This window comes from Pan paniscus, chromosome 11, assembly GCF_029289425.2.
Source record: "Pan paniscus chromosome 11, NHGRI_mPanPan1-v2.0_pri, whole genome shotgun sequence".
NCBI lineage: Eukaryota > Metazoa > Chordata > Mammalia > Primates > Hominidae > Pan > Pan paniscus.
The window spans coordinates 119,723,468-119,740,376 of NC_073260.2; the positions used below are offsets into that span (position 1 = coordinate 119,723,468).

The 16,909-nt window shown below is 41.5% G+C and overlaps 1 protein-coding gene across 3 annotated transcripts in view; it reads right to left on the reverse strand.

Moving 5' to 3' along the window:
• The window catches only part of RCL1 (RNA terminal phosphate cyclase like 1), a 68,489-nt gene that overhangs the window by 27,382 nt on the left and 24,198 nt on the right, over window positions 1-16,909 (reverse strand). For all 3 annotated transcript variants that reach the window (XM_003823366.3, XM_034967091.2, XM_055092184.1), the window contains 3 exons: window positions 10,096-10,167; window positions 6,647-6,822; window positions 454-528 (listed from right to left, as the gene is read on the reverse strand). In XM_003823366.3, coding sequence (XP_003823414.1) covers window positions 454-528; window positions 6,647-6,822; window positions 10,096-10,167 — 323 coding nt within the window. The remainder of the gene's footprint in view (window positions 1-453; window positions 529-6,646; window positions 6,823-10,095; window positions 10,168-16,909) is intronic.

Below are 16,909 nucleotides of genomic sequence, written 5' to 3' on the forward strand. Positions count from 1 at the left end.
TCAACAAAATACAGATGCTTAAACTACTTCTACTAGATTTTGGAAATACTGAAAATTCTCAGGGACATCCAGGTTGGGAGCCCCTGAACATAAATTATATCCAGATCATTTAGATCAGAGAGCCAATATGGCCCAAATCTATTCTCCACTGCTTGCTAGCTGAGGCACATGGCGGAGCTGTTGTGAGGAGAAAAGGAGTTAGTATTTGTAAACTGCTTAGAACGGCCCCCACCGCAAAAGAAGTGCAACATCACTGTCAGCTACTATTGTGATTACTAAAGGGTCCCTTTCAGTTCAAAGTCTATAGTGTTTATTTCATGAGCCCTGTGAGTCTTCTGATAACTGGTGACTTCAAATGTGACACACATACACTGAGTCACACAGCTCTTCCAATGAGTCAGTGGGAAAATGTTTTCCACAGGAACATATGGTCAACAGTTCAAACATTCTTACCTTCAGTTCAAATGATTCACCATCAATCCCAAATTGTTTCAACAAAGGGAGTGCTGTTGCCTTAAGAACATCAACCTATGAAATTATTTCAGAAAAGAAAAGTTTAATTAAACCTTCAGCAGAATACAAGAGTCAAAAAAAACAAGTAAGGCTTAGCAACCAGGTAGATGATGCAGTGTGGTAAACAGAAAGGATGCTGGCATATAACTGAGCGAGTGGGCTGGCTCTGCCTGAGGAACACTGTGATTTCACAGGCCACTGGGCTTCTCTGAGCCGCACTTTCCTCATTCATGACATGGAGACCTACACCTACCTTACAGTCATCGTGAGCATCAGAGGCATCATGCAAAAAGCATGGAGAGACTGGACTGTTGTAGAAAACAAATGGAGAACCCTACTTTTTTTTTTTTTTTTTTTGAGTGGAGTCTCGCTCTGTCACCAGGCTGGAGTCCAGTGGCGCGATCTAGGCTCACTGCAACCTCTGCCTCCCGGGTTCAAGCGATTCTCCTGCCTCAGCCTCCCGAGTAGCTGGGACTACAGGCATGTGCCACCATGCCCAGCTAATTTTTGTATTTTTAGTAGAGACGGGGTTTCACCATGTTGGCCAGGATGGTCTCGATCTCTTGACCTTGTGATCTGCCACCTCAGCCTCCCAAAGTGCTGGGATTACAGGTGTGAGCCACCACACCCAGCCTGGAGAACCCTACTCATTCTTATAGGTATAAACGCTACAGAAGAAAATCATCTTTTTCATTAACATTTGTCCAGTAGGGTTATTTAATGTTTAGAGCCGGTAGCATTCCGAGTCAAAGCAAACCAAATTAACTATTCAACAGCTCACCTAAGAATGCCAATGATGAGCACCACACAGGCAGCTAAAGGGAAGGTGATGATTTTACATGGGAGTTGGGGAGTGGGGGTGATGACAGCCTCAAACTACAGGAAGCAGCACAAACTCAAAACTACAATTACAACATCCACAGTTAATGGCAAGACTTTGCCACGTGTAACTGTTATCTCCTCCCGCATTCAGAGCTCCCAGGAAGTCTGGGGTCTTTCTGATCCATTTGTGGATTCCTGATAAGAGTATAAAGATGACATTCAAATCAGGTACTGTTATCTAACGAGTCGGCAAATGTTGCCTCAACTGCTACGTGGGAAAGAAAATTACTCCATTACTTGTTCCCTTCTTGGATCTGTCAGCTGGCAGGGAGGGCAGGCACCACACAGAAGGCATAGGAAAAGCCCTAGTCCTGGTCCCAGCTCTGCTTCTAATTAGCTATGTTGCCTCAGACAAGAAAATCACAACTATCTGAATTTCCTTATCTCTAAGGCAAGGGGCTCAAGCCCAGCTATCTCCAAGTTACAACTAACTCTAACAGGCTAAGAAGCCCCAACTAAATATTGTGATATCAGAAAAATACCAGACTTAGGAATGACCTGTGAGGCCTAAGAACATGCTTAGAATGGATCAGGTGGGGCAGGGGAAACTAGGAAAACCATTGAAGATTAGCTAATTTTAAATATTAAAGCTACAGCCTGAGCAACATAGTGAGACCTCATCTCTACTAAAAAAAATTAGCTGGGCATGCTGCACGCCTGTGGTCCTAGCTACTTGAGAGGCTGAGGTGGGAGGATCACTTGAGCCCAGGACTTCAAGGCTGTGTTGAGCCACGATCATGCCACTGCACTCCAGCCTGGGAGACAGAGACCCTCTCTCTAAAAATAAAAAAATAAAGCACACTCAAAAACTTAATATATGCATTTGGCGTTGCCAGATAAAGAAGAATACAGTCGAGGCTTAAGAGCAGCTGGGGAGAAGGCCAAGTCAGATTCTGAAAAAGTAGGGGATGCAATGCTGCAGTTACTCTGGGCAGCCACCGGCTCTCTCGAGGGAAAAAAAGGTGAAAAAACACAGCATTCCTTCTGGCTCATCCTTCCTATACCTTGAGTCACAAAGAGTGAAGCCAAATTTACTTAGTTCAGCAAGAAGCCCAAGGGTAATTCCAGGTGTAGTCCTGTCCCCTTATCACTCTCCATATGACATGGAAGACAGGTAACTTGGTGCGGTGGGACAAGGGCAGGAAAAGCAGATGAGGGCTTGGGCCCTACTCTGCCTCTCACTGGCTGTTAGACCCTAGGCAACTCCCTGTCTCCTGGGCCTCAGTTTCCTCCTTCGTAAAATGAGAGGCTGGGCCGAACACTCTACAGTCTCCTGCAGCTTTGCACATTCTAGTTTTAGCAGAGTGATGGTGGCCTGTAAGTTCTGCTTAAGGGAAAGTGATCGGTCCACTCTGCGGTCAGAGAGAAAAGGCAAAGATCAAACCTAATTGGCAGCTCAGGGCAAAGGCATTACCATTACAGTGCAGTCAATCAATCAAAAGGTAAAAATGTAATCAATCTATGCTAAAAAAAGAAAAAAAGAGAGGAAGAAACCTGCTCTCCAGTTACCTTGTCTGAAACACTCACCTCACTGGGTTGGTAGAAGAATTAAACAGATATGGATATACGCATACATACATATGTACACCTAGAATAATGCCCAGTACATGGGAGACATTATTGTACTTCTTTTCCTTCTCTAAGAGGGAACTGGAAAAGAATGGAATCTTCATCCACCATTGGAGCAGCTTGTTGGCACCAACAAATAATTACCGGGAGCTCTGGTGCCACACTACCAAGAGTCAGGAGACCTTCTAAAACTTCTCTTTAAAATTTCTCCCCACTTTCTATTCTCTTGCCTCTAAGGAAAAAATGTCTTCTTCCTCTTCATAAGGCTCATCCCATCACCTCTGTTTTCAATCCTCATCCCCTCTGGACTTCGGCAAGGACCCTCAGCTCTTTCAATTATTTTCTTTTCCATTACAGCTTCTCCTCAGCCTACAAGCAAGCTCAAGTTTCCCCTAGTCTAAAAAAAATCCCAACCTCAGCTCTTAAAAACTTCTGGAAGAATCTCCTAACTTTCCAATAGCTCTAGTTCCTACTCGTTCCTCAGTCTGTTCCTGTCCTTATACTCCAATGACACTGTTCTCTCAAAGGTCAATAAAAATGTCTCACTGCTCAGTCTGACTCAACTCTGGCAAAGAGTGATTCTGTGGATTATCCCTGACTTCTTAGAACTTGATTCCTGCTTGGCTTCTCCAAATACTTCTATCTCCACAGTTACTCTGTCTCTAGCTCCTCTTCTCCCACTCACACCTTAAACACTCATTTCTCCTTCTTCCATTCTCAGTCCCTTGGACCATGGGGCAGAAACCCTAATGCCCACAGAGGGGAGAGAGGAAGCTTAAATGAATGATGAGGTCAGCTGTGACCTGTGTCCAGCTGAAAGCTCACACCTTATCCAAAAAAGGCAGCTGCTACTCACCTCCAACTGATGGCTGTCATGGAGGAACCACCATTCAGTATTGTCACACTGCCCTATCATAATGTAAAATCTGGAGTTTCAAACATGAACAACCAATTCAGATGCATACACACACCACCACCAACAACCACCACCACCGCCACCACGGCCACACTGTGCATGTCAAAGGAAAAACACGTGAAAGATGAATTCAGCCAAACCCACCAGTGTTCAACCTCAGCCTAATCAATCTCATACTCCTAGAGGCTTAAGTATCAGCAGGTAAGATCGTGATGACCTGTCTCTGAGGCTCTAGACAATAATTTCTAACTGCCAACTGGAAATCCTTATATGGTTAGGCTGCCAACATCCCAGGGAACAGGACCAAAATAAAAAGCATCACTCATTATCCTACTGCAATTTTCCTCTTCCCTTTGTCAAATGGGAATGATCTTTACGATCATGATCCTTTATTGCAACCAGGACAGAAATCATGAAGTCATCTATGGCCCCTTCCTCTCACTCCGCCTCCAATTAGTTGTCCTATCTGCCCCTTCCGTTCTCCTTCCATCTCCATAATGCCCAAGCTAGTCTATCACCTCTCCATTCATCTTTCACTCAACCTCCAGAATTATCTTCCTAAAACCCAGACTGATTCTGATTTTCCCTCCTCAAGAAACGCTCTCTAACACTAAGCACTTTGCTTCTACCTCTGTCAGAGCCCAAGTGTATTCATCCTTGTAATCTCCCTAAATGAGTTCCCAGCTGTCCACCCCATGAGACTAGGAGTTTGTTAAGGACAGAATCACTCATTTCATCCTTGTACACAGAGAGTAGATGCAGACATGAACTAATGAGGAAACCACACAGAAAAGAAGAAGCTAGAAATGAAGGAGCCATGGAATGAGCTGAAGAAGTCACTCTTTATTCAGGATTAAGTATATTTATTTTACCCTGGCCTGGAGCCAGATACCAACCAAGGCCATTTTAGTCATGCAGCTGGCAAAAGCAGATACTCCTACAGCATATGAAAACAGACTTTTTGGGTCCCATTTCTGAGAAATTCATCAACTGATCTTTTGTCACTGTTAGCATATAAAATTTTTAAAATATTGCCAGTGAGAAAAGCTTTTAAGATAATTAGCAAGTATAGAAAAAAAAGCACAAAACAGATACACACACTGCTGTACACTTCCGGGCCTTTTCCCACTGTTTAAGGCACCTTTCTCTCTTCCAATCTAAATGTATTTATACCTCTTCTCATTCTTTTATCCAAAGAACTCATTTCCTATAGTCTTCTAGAAAATGCAAAAAAAAAAAAAAAAAAACACTTAATTAAATATTCTCAACAGTTTACGCAACATTCCTTTACAGCTTAAGAATTTCAGATCTTGTACTATACTCAGTATCCCAGGGAAAAGAGTTTATGCAGCTGAATTTCCAAGAAATGAAGAATAAGTTTTTACTGCCTAAGAACATATTAACAATGTTTATACCCTAGTAGGTATCTTGATGAATACCAGCAATCTCTACTTTGGGGCTCACAGCATCACCTCATTGGTCCTCCCTGAGTAGAAAAGCTACATAATTCACATTCTGCCTCAGAAGCTATCCATTCATTGGTCTTGGCCTGTAATGGTAAAGACAAGCATACCACCTCAGTACTTTGCATCATGGCCATCAACTTTTTTTTTTTTTTTTTTTTTTTGAGACGGAGTCTCACTCTGTTGCCCGATCTCGGCTCACTGCAAGCTCTGCCTCCCAGGTTCACGCCATTCTCCTGCCTCAGTCTCCCGAGTAGTGGCACTACAGGCGCCCGCCACCATGCCCGGCTAATTTTTTGTATTTTTAGTAGAGACGGGGTTTCACTGTGTTAGCCAGGTTGGTCTCGATCTCCTGACCTCGTGATCTGCCCGCCTCGGCCTCCCAAAGTGCTGGGATTACAGGCGTAAGCCACTGCGCCCGGCCGGCCATCAGCTTTAAGATATCTTCTCTGACAGCAGAGCATCCAAAAGCAGGGAATCCACCCCTTCCTACAAGGGAGGGAGGCCTGGACAAGACTTCTCTAGACTTCTCTAATCTCTCTCTCTCTCACACACAGACACGCGCGCGCGCACACACACACATACACACACACACCCACACACACTTCATCCTAGAATGGCATTAAGACAGTTGTGATCACAATAAAAAGTTTTGCTTGATATTAAACCATTCTCCCCATATCTGCAGAAAAATTAGCATGTTTAATAAAAAGCTTGCTCTGGCATGACCCTTGGTGAAAAAAAATAAAATAAAAATCAAAAGCTTGCTGACACCCACAAACTACCAAAGCTCACACATTCCTTTCCTGACTTTATGCCCTTTTCCTAATCTGCAAACTCTTCTCAGAAGAAGAAAGCCCTTGAGTTTATGATTGAAGCCTGGGTAAGTCAAGATTATGCTGTAACAATGCCAAGGAGCTATGATCTCCTGCCCAAAATTTTGGTCAGCTGCCCTCCAGCCTCAGCTACCACAGGATCTTACAAAAACTCCACTCTCACATATACAGCCAACAGAACTATAGTTCATGTCAACTATGATGAGACTGTGAGCATCTGTTTTGAAGGTTCTTAGATAAAAACAAAAGGCACCTTGGTAACTGTTAACAATAGTCCTGAATTTGATGATCCTAAGTTTTGGTTCATCTGCCTCCCGGAGTGATTAACCTCTAAATCTCAAGGTAAATAACAAAAGCAATATACATTTGTAATAAAACTGTGCTTTATAAGGAACTTTTTTCCCACAAGCTGGGTTGTGACAAGAGACAAAACAAAAACCACACCACGGTTTGTTCTCAATACTCACTGAAGGGTCAACCTGATCATTGGTCACTCCTCGTAGAACTATTTTTAACGGGTGCTTCATAAATGGAGCCAAGCAAAGAAGACTCTCCAGGTAATAACCAATGCCACGAAGGACGCTACAGTCATGTTCCACAGATCCACCATACAGGAGGCCAGGCTGATAATATAAGGTTGTTCCTTAAACCAGAAGAAAAAGAGCCACATTCAGCAGGAAAAAAACTAAAATGTCACAAAGGTAATGAAGGCAGTGAGTTCCAAGGGGAAAGTCTGACAAGGGCATCCAAGAGTGCTCGAAATGCCATCGCTAAGAGCCCACACTTCGCTCCAAAAGCTGACTCACTACTGTCAAGCCCCTGTAACAATAATAAACTGTGAATGTAATTTAATAATCAGTAATAAATTAAACCCCTCTCTAAGCCATCTGAGTTGCCAGAGTCATGGCAGGGCACAGAAAAGAGATCCTAATAAGCACCCTAGTCTCCCAACAGCACATTCTCAGACTAGGCTGACCACAGAGGGGAATTACAAATGATGTGCTTAAATCATCACACCAGCAACCAGCATCCTCTAGGGCCCCTGAAATGATATTTCTCATATACCTCATTCACCAAACATGATGCCAAGAAAAGGCAAGTACTTTATGGCATTCGGTGCCATTAATAGTAGGTCTTTTAATTTAATATTGATACAGGGAAATGCCTAATATTATTTTACGGCTTTAGATGAAACTACTATCTTTATTCACTTCTCACATAATCGTATCATTCAAAAAGCTTTGTTTTGTTTTGAGACAGGGTCTTGCTCTGTCCCCCAAGCTGGAGTACAGCGGCATGATCACAGCTTGCTGCAGCTCAACCTCCAGAGCCAAGCAATCCTCCCATCTCAGCCTCCAGAGTAGCTGGGACCACGCCCAGCTAATTTTTTTTTTCTTTTTCTTTCTTTCTTTCTTTCTTTTTTTTCTTTATTTTAGAGAAAGGGTCTCACTACGTTGCCCAGGATAGTCTTGAACTCTTGGGCTCAAGTGATCCTCCCACCTCAGCCTCCCAAAGTGCTGAGACCCTAGGCACATGCTACCACACTCAGCTAATCATTTTTTTTTTTGAGAAAGGGTCTCACTATATTGCCCAGGCTAGTCTGAAACTCCTAGGCTCAGCTTCCCAAAGTGCTGGGATTACAGACATGAACCACCCCGTGCCTGGCTATCCAAAAAGCTTCTTACTCCCATCTCATCTTCCCAAAGTGCTGGGATTACAGGCATGAACCACCATGCCTGGCTCTCCAAAAAGCTTCTTACTAGATTTACATATCAATGTAAAAAACTGTAAATGACATAGGGGGACATAAATGGTTGAACAAGGTATTTCTGCTGCACAAAATCTTTTGCAATGCCCTCTGGCACAATTTACCAAAAATATATTTAACATTAGAGGAAGGAGGCATGTTCAGTCACTCAAATGGGAAAAAGTTCTTGGGACTTTCATAAAATAAATGTAGGTTTTACTACATTAAACACTAGAATCCAAACAATCACAATCAGGACCATATTCTGATCAAAGTAATGAACACTTCTCAAATGGACTCTGGGTCAGTTATCTGAAATAGTTGTAAGGGCCACAAAACCATCCTTTAGATCAAAAAACCATAAAAAGACTATATATTCACTAAATGCTTCAAATCCGTATGTTTATTTATACAAATTAGCCAAATGAGAAACTGGCCAGATCATCAGAATGAAGGCTTTTACTACTCTGATGGGGAAAATTAAAAGGACATGTAGTGGGAGCAGAATCATGTAAATGTCTTACTCCTCAATCTACATTGCCAATATGACTAGAAAAGAATAGACTTGGGCCACGCGCTGTGGCTCATGCCTGTAATCCCAACACTTTGGAAGGCTGAGGTGGATGGATCACCTGACATCAGGGGTTTGAGACCAGCCTGGCCAAAGTGGTGAAACCCTGTCTCTACTAAAAAAAAAAAAAATGAGCCAGGTATGGCAGCAGGCAACTGTAATCCCAGCTACTGGGGAGGCTAAGGCAGGAGAATCGTTTGAACCCGGGAGGCAGAGGTTGCCATGTGCCAAGATCGCACCACTGCACTCCAGCCTAGGTGACAGAACAAGACTCCGTCTCACACAGACACAAAAAAGAATACAATTATCTGTCTTCTGGATCAGCAATGAAAGTTACTGAAAAAACCTCCAGCAATTTCAAAGCAAACAAGCTAAAGGAAATTAAGGGACTCATAGCTGGCAAAAGACATGTGAGTATCTCATTCCCGAAACCTGTTCTCCATAAGACATGGCTAAATGCAGCTATAGATCAGAATATCTCATGTGGTATAGGACCACATATGAACCCAAGCTTGCCTTAAGAGAGCCAAGATAGGGAAAAGGTCAGAGATTTATTTGTGGAATGTGTGTGGAAAGGTAGAGAGTTAATGGAGTCAGCCAAAGGATGTTTGCCACAGTTTTCCATACAATGTAGACACAAGTTTCTAATAGAAAAAATAAAAGCTAGAAACAACCTAAATGTTTATCAATGGGGAGCAGTTAAATAAATTATTATGCATCAATACACTGGAATACTATACTACAACCCACAGAAATATTAAGGAAGACCTGCATGTGCTGGAAGGGAAAGTTCTCTGAGACATTTGTACTAGCAAAAAAAAAAAAAAAAAAAAATGCTGGCTGAAGAACAATATGAAGAGCATGATGTTGCTGATGGTCTGAATTATGCAAATGTCCATGTAAGCAAATGCTGTGACAGTGGCTACCCCTGGAGAGGGGAATGGAAGAGGAAAGAGGTGAAGGGATGTTCCCATCTTTTGCATATACTTGTGTAAACTTATTTTAACAAACAAAATTTAAAATAAATAGAATTCAGCCCATAAACTACCTCACAGAGTTGGTTGATATAATTTAATGTGATAATATAAGTAAATGGACTTTGGAAAGTCTCATGTAAACATTATGTATAAAATATTTATTGTTAAAAAAAGAGGAGAGACTTGCTTATGGATCTGAAATTTTCAGTCTTCTAACTTCCTTAAATCAAATGTATGCCCTTCCAATTGGGAGACTTCATGTATGTCTCTGGAAAATCATATCACAGAGAGGTAACTGGGTCTTTCCATCAGAACATGGTATTTTTTAAAATGATCTAGAATGATATGCTTTTATTATGATCTACACTCACAGCTTCCTCATATAACTCCAAAGTTATATGGTGAGTTCCTCATATAAGTCCCCCCAAAATTCTAATTTAATGGTGATTTATATAATACAAAGTGATTAGTAAAGCTTTAAACATAATATTTATACCATTAAAAACAGTGATTTGGATAAGCAGAGACTGACTAGAAAAAAAAAAGGAAAGAAAAAAAAGAGTGAGAAACAGGAATGCTTTAGTGCATGGAGGTGCTTTTAGGAATCTAAAAGGAGCTTACCTGTTTGGTTTATTTCAATTCGAGAACCATTCGTTATTTTGTCCAATAGCCTTATGAAGCTGGCTTCAAAATCTGTGAAGAAAAGAGAAGACAGACTGTCCTCATGTCAGGTCAACATTTCCAGAGCACACACCTGATTCAGGTACTGTGGTAGAGGGCAGGTTACTTCCTGCATCACACCTGGGCTTTCCTAAAGGACTGGGTAGGTTCACAGGTTGAGGAACCTGACACAGTTGAAAAGCACTGACTGGTACATATATGTTTAGTAGAACTTAGAAACAATTCAGCTTTCACATTGTAAAAAAAAAAAAAAGCTCCACCAGCAATCTAATGGGATATTACTTTCAGCAACATAAAACCCTTAAGACCTATTCTTCTGAATTCAGGAGGGCATGCCAAATAACGGAGAAACAGTAGAAAGTAGGGAACAATTTTAAAGTCAGATTCTTCCCTGCTCCAGAATGCCTGGAAGGAAAGATTAAATTGAGGACCACCCTTCAGTCTCAGAGACAGTAAGAGATCACTATCTCTGCCTTTCAGCAAAGTATCCCTCCCTTTTCCCCTCCTCTACCATCCTACTGACTTAAACTATCTAACCAGTTCAGTTTTTTATTTTATTAAAAGGGTGTTTGAATGTACAGTATTACTGCCTTCTTTTTTTAATGCATGAGAAAATACTGGAAGAAAAAAGGCGAAATGTTAATAAATGTTTTTATCTTAATGATTGGATGTTATATAAATTTAATTTTATATTAAAAGTTTATTTATTTATTTTTAAGAGACAGGGTTTGTTGCCCAAACTGGAGTATAGTGGCGTGATCACGTCTCACTGTAACCTGGAACTCCTGGCCTCAAAGGATCCTCCTGCCTCAGCCTCCCAAGTAGCTGGGACCACAGACGTGCACCACTACACCCAGCTAATTTCTTATTTTAGTTTTGTAGAGATAGGGTCTCGTTATATTTACCAGGCTGGTCTTGAACTCCTGACCTCAAACAATCCTCCCACCTCAGCCTCCCAAAGTGCTGGGATTACAGTCGTGAGCCATCAAGCCTGGGCAAAAGCTGGTCATTCTTTAAAAGAGAAAGAGAGGGGGAGAGGAAAAAAGAAGGGGAAAGGAAGAGAATAGATTTTAAATGTAAGATTATGGGAGGAGAAGTGAAGACTCCTCCAGTCTTCCTTCCCCTGAACTAATCTTACACACAAACACACCCCTTAGTTTTAACTTCCTGCCCATGAACAAGGACAGAAAGACTAACTCTTCTGCCACTGAAGGCATTGTGACTGCCTGACACTTTTAGACAATTCCCACTCCTGTAATAAACCAGCAGAGTTTATGGACACAGTCCAGTAGTCACCTAAACTGATCCCAAAGGGTGAGTGGATCAACTAAGCAACTCCCATCTACCTAGTCTGTTACATAACACTGTCCCATAACTCTTGTCATAATGGATTCTGCAATTTGTACAAAGGGCATTGGGCTAGAAATCAGAGAAACACCATTAAATCCTGAAACAAATAACAATGGTTAATAAAGCTGCTGTGTGTTGCATGCTTACTTTCCACTAGCTATTCTTTCACTTAATACTCATATCCCTGAGGCACAGAGTGTCATTCCCATTTGCTATGGTTTGAATGTTCTCTCCAAAATTCATGTTGAAACTGAGTTGTCATTGTGACTATATTAAGAGATGGGACCACTAAAAGGTGATTAAGCCACAAGGGCTCTGGCCTTATGAATAGATGAATGCCATTATCACAGGAGTGGATTTATTATTATATCACAAGAGTGGGCTGTTATAAAAATGATTCCAGCCAGGGGTGCCATGGTGTGTATCTGTAGTTCCAGCCACTCAGGAGGCTGAGGTGGGAGGATCACCTGTGACCACGAGTTGAAGGCCAGACTGGACAACACAGCAAGATGCCCATCTCTGGAGGGGAAAAAAAAATGAGTCCAGCTCTCTCAAGTCACTCTCGCTCTCCCTCTCTTGCTCTTCCACTTTCTGCTATGGGAAGCTGTGGCAAGAAGGCCCTTGCCAGATACCAGCACCTTGATATTGGATTTCTTGGCTTCCAGAACTGTGATAAATTTCTTTTCTTTTATAAATTACCCAGTCTGTGCCTGTGACATTGTTATAGCAACACGAAATGGATTAAGATGCCATTTTACAAAAGGCTAGGATCGAAGAATGCCAACTAGATTGCCCTAGTCAAATGACACTGAGACCCAAGAATGCCAAACAGACTGCCCTGATCATATGACCAGAAAGTGGCAAAACCAGGATCTGAGCCCAAGTCTGTCCTTCTCCAAAGTCCATGCTCTCTCTCTCTCTTTTAAGAAATAGGATCTCACTATGTTGCCCAGGTTAGTTTCAAACTCCTGGCCTCAAGTGATCCTCCTGCTTCAGGCTCACAAACGCTGGGATTACAGGCGTAAGCTACTACACACAACCTAAAGGTTCCACACTCTTAGCCACACCACGACACTAGTTTGCCTCTGTTCAGTTTAATTCCTTGGAGCTAACCTCTTCCTCCAGAAAATCATGGTACCTTCAACTACAGGCACTGATCTCTTGAAGGATCTTATAGTTAATTTAATGGATCTCTAATCAACATTAAAAAAAAATTAGAACAGAATAAACTAAGTTGGAATAACTGTATATACTAAGGATGCTGTTCGTGAAACTTCAGTCTGTTTTACACATATGTGTATGTGTAATAGGTTGTGATGTAAGTAGCATCACAGGAGTTTGAAACTATCTGAACGACGGAATTGAATTAGAAATTATTTCTACGATCTTTTTAACATTCTTTACAAATCAGGCACAATCTCTACCACAATGCCACTTTCTACTTAGGTTTATAGAAAATCTAACATGCTCTGCAGAAAAAAGGAAAGCCCTTGATTTGTTCAAACTTTCTAAGTGTCTAAATGGGATAGAGGAACAAGCACCTACAAATAAAGCCTAAGATTAAACCCCATAGATTTTACAAATTAGAAAAGAAAAAAGGAAGAAACCATGACTTTACTTTCTAGATTTTGTTTTTTGCAATCCGCAGGGACTCTTACACACAAACAAAACCAGAAACGCCCAGCAGAACAAAAGTAGAAAGAGAATGGGCATAAAGAGAACTCCAGGCAGGACCATCCCTGATCACGGCAAACAGGTGCTTCAGAAGCAGCACTTCAAAGAAGCAGACTCAGAGCTAGTTCCGGAGCCCTGGCAACAGTGAAGATATGACTCCATCACCTGGTACAGGAAAAGATCTCAAGTCCACCTAATAATGGTAAGATCAAAGTCCCCAAACTTTACTAGGCCAACCTGTGTAGAATTCCTTGCCCATTCACCTCCCACACACCCTGCTGACTCCTCTTCTTCAAGACTGCTCCTGGGGCTACAAGATTTCAGGTATCTCAAAACATTCAGGGAAAAGCTCCAAAAACAAGCACAATTTTACTACACTGTTTATGAATACATAATTAGGTTATAAAACTATAAAGAGAATCAAAGTCAATGCTATAATGGTGAGGATAGTGGCTACCAGTAGAGGCATGTCAAGGAGCTGTAAATAGCTAAAAGATGTACAGATGTTAGCAAAGTTATATTTCTTTTTGTGGATGGGGGGTCACGCAGGTGTTCATTTTACGATCTCTTATGCACTACTTTTATATCTTATGCATTTTTTTATTTGTACAAATTTAGTGGGCACAAGTGTAGTTGTATTACATGGATATATTGAGTAGTGGTAAAGTTGATAAAGTCTGTGTTTTGTTTTGTTTTGTTTTTGAGACGGAGTCTCGCTCTGTTGCCCAGGCTGGAGTGCAGTGGCGCGATCTTGGCTCATTGCAACCTCCACCTCCCGGGTTCAAGCGATTCTCCTGCCCCAGCCTCCCGAGTAGCTGGGACTACAGGCGCGTGCCACCACACCCAGCTAATTTTTGTATTTTCAGTAGAGATGGGGTTTCACCATGTTGGCCGGGATGGTCTCGATCTCCTGACCTCATGATCCTCCCAAAGTGCTGGGATTACAGGCGTGAGCAAATTCTGTTTTTAATGTACCATCACCAGATAGTGTACATTGATAGTGACCATTTCTGCGGATAAAGAACAAGTGTACATATATGTACATATATTTGCTTATTTATGAAAAAGAAAAAGCCTGGGGGAAAAAACAACAAACTACTAACACTGTTTAATTCAAAGATTCTCTAAACCAGCAGTCTCCAAACTTTTGGCACCAGGGACCAGTTTCATAGATCAGATCAGTGATGGCACTGGATTCTCACGGGACCGTGAACCCTACTGTGAACTGCACATGCAAGGGATCGAGGCTGCGGGCTCCTTGTGAGACTCTAATGCCTGATGATCTGAGGTGGAACAGTTTCATCCTTCAACCATTCTGCCAACCCTGCCCTGTCTGGGGTTGAGGACCCCTGCTCTATAAACCCTTTTATTCCCTTTGAATTTTGTGTCATGTGCATATTTCTTAAAATACACAAAATTTAAATTATAAACAAAACAAAGATATTGCAACATGATTTAAATAGCCAACAAAACTGTTTTCATTAAATGGCCTATGACAGATCTTTATAATACCATGTGCCCCTAAGAAATGCTTTTAAAAGAATTATTTAATTATGTGAGGAAAAGTTATATATATAATGTGATTTCAATTTCTTTTTCTTTTTTTTTTTTTTTTTGAGACAGAGTCTTGCTGCGTTGCCCAGGCTGGAGCGCACTGGCAAGACCTCAGCTCACTGCAACCTCCGCCTGAAGGGTTCAACCAATTTTCCTGCCTCACCCTCCCGAGTAGCTAGGACTACAGGCACGTGCCACCATGTCCAGCTATTCTTAGTAGAGACAGGGTTTCACCATGTTGGACAGGATGGTCTTGATCTCCTGACCTCGTGATCCGCCTGCCTCGGCCTCCCAAAGTGCTGGGATTACAGGCGTGAGCCACCTAGCCCGGCCGGATTTCAATTTCTTTAGCGAATAACCAGAAGACAAGACAGTGAGCTGTTAACATGCAAAATTAGGAGTCATTCCTTTCCTCATTAAATCCAAAGAGGTAGACATTGCAAACACATACTCAATTCTTGGAATAAATTAAGACATCCACTCACTTGCAAATATGTATGTTTATTTATTTCTATATGTGCATTATTATATACAATGTGATAAATAAAAATTATTTTAATGTAAAGAACCAAATATCTTTCCTAAATTATACTGAGGTAAAGAAAAAAAAATGCAGACCATAATAAAATATATTGTATAGAAATAAAAATTTCATCAAAACAGATGAGACTCTACCAAAGAAAAATTTATCACTTTAAAAATCTTAGCAACTGGGCCGGGCGCGGTGGCTTATGCCTGTAATCCCAGCACTATGGGAGGCCCAGGCGGGTGGATCACCTGAGGTCAGGAGTTCAAGACCAGCCTGGCCAACATGGTGACACCCTGTCTCTACTAAAAATACAAAACTTAGCTGGGCAAGGTGGTAGGCAACTGTAATCTCAGCTACTTGGGAGGCTGACTCAGGAGAATAGCTTGAACCTAGGAGGCAGAAGTTGCAGTGAGACGAGATTGCGCCACTACACTCCAGCCCAGGCAACAAAAGCCAAATTCTGTCTCAAAAAAAAAAAAAAAAAAAAAAAAACTTAGAAAAGTAAGAGTAAAATGAACTGAGAGTTTAGAAATGAAACAAAATTACAAGCAAATCAGTAAAGAAAAACGATAATCTCAAAAGAAGAGAAAAAGAAAATAAAAAATAAAGCTGGGTGTGGTGGCTCACACCTGTAATCCCAGCACTTTGGAAGGCTGAGGCAGGCAAATCACTTGAGCCCAGGTGTTCAAGACCAGCATGGGCAACATGACAAAACCCTGACCCTACAAAAAATACAAAAATTAGCCAGGCATGGTGGCGCACACCTGTAGCCCCAGTCCCAGCTACTCAGGGGGGGCAGGGTTGGGGTAGAGCTGAGGCAGGAGGATCCCTTGAGCCCAAGAGGTTGAGGCTGAAGTGAGCCATGATGGAGCCACTGTAATGTGGTCTGGATGACAGAGCCAGACCCTGTCTCAAAAAAGAAAAAAAAAAAAGGTTAAAAAAAAAATCAAGCTAATTAACTGAGAACATACAACACAAATCGACCACTTTACTTATTTGTAAAAGGAAATAAGATAGGACTCAATAAAATCAAAAATAAAAAACATATAATTAATTAAAAAGATTAAGAGCTTTATGGTAAACGATTCTCCATTAGTTACCAATATATTTGGAATTAAGATAGAAAGCTATGTAAAAAATGACAAACCAAAACAAATAAATGAAAAGGACACAAAAGGACCTAAAAAGAAGACAAGAAGAATTTTTTTCAAATAATAAACAGAAAAGGTCGCTGATGAAGTCACTGTAAGTTTTTTTCCCCAACATTCAAAGAAAAAAATAATTATTGGCCAGGAACAGTGGCTCATGCCTGTAATCCCAGCATTTTGGGAGGCCGAGGCAGGCAGATTACAAGGTCAGGAGATTGAGACCATCCTGGCTAACACGGTGAAACCCCGTCTCTACCAAAAATACAAAAAAATTAGCTGGGCATGGTGGCAAGTGCCTGTAGTCCCAGCTACTTGGGAGGCTGAGGCAGGAGAATGGCGTGAACCTGGGAGGCAGAGCTTGCAGTGAGCCGAGATCGTGCCACTGCACTCCAGCCTGCACGACAGAGCAAGACTCCATCTCAAAAAAATAATAATTATTATTATTATTACCCAAAGTACAAAAAAGAATGTGTAAAGATGGCTATTGTAGTATAGTTAA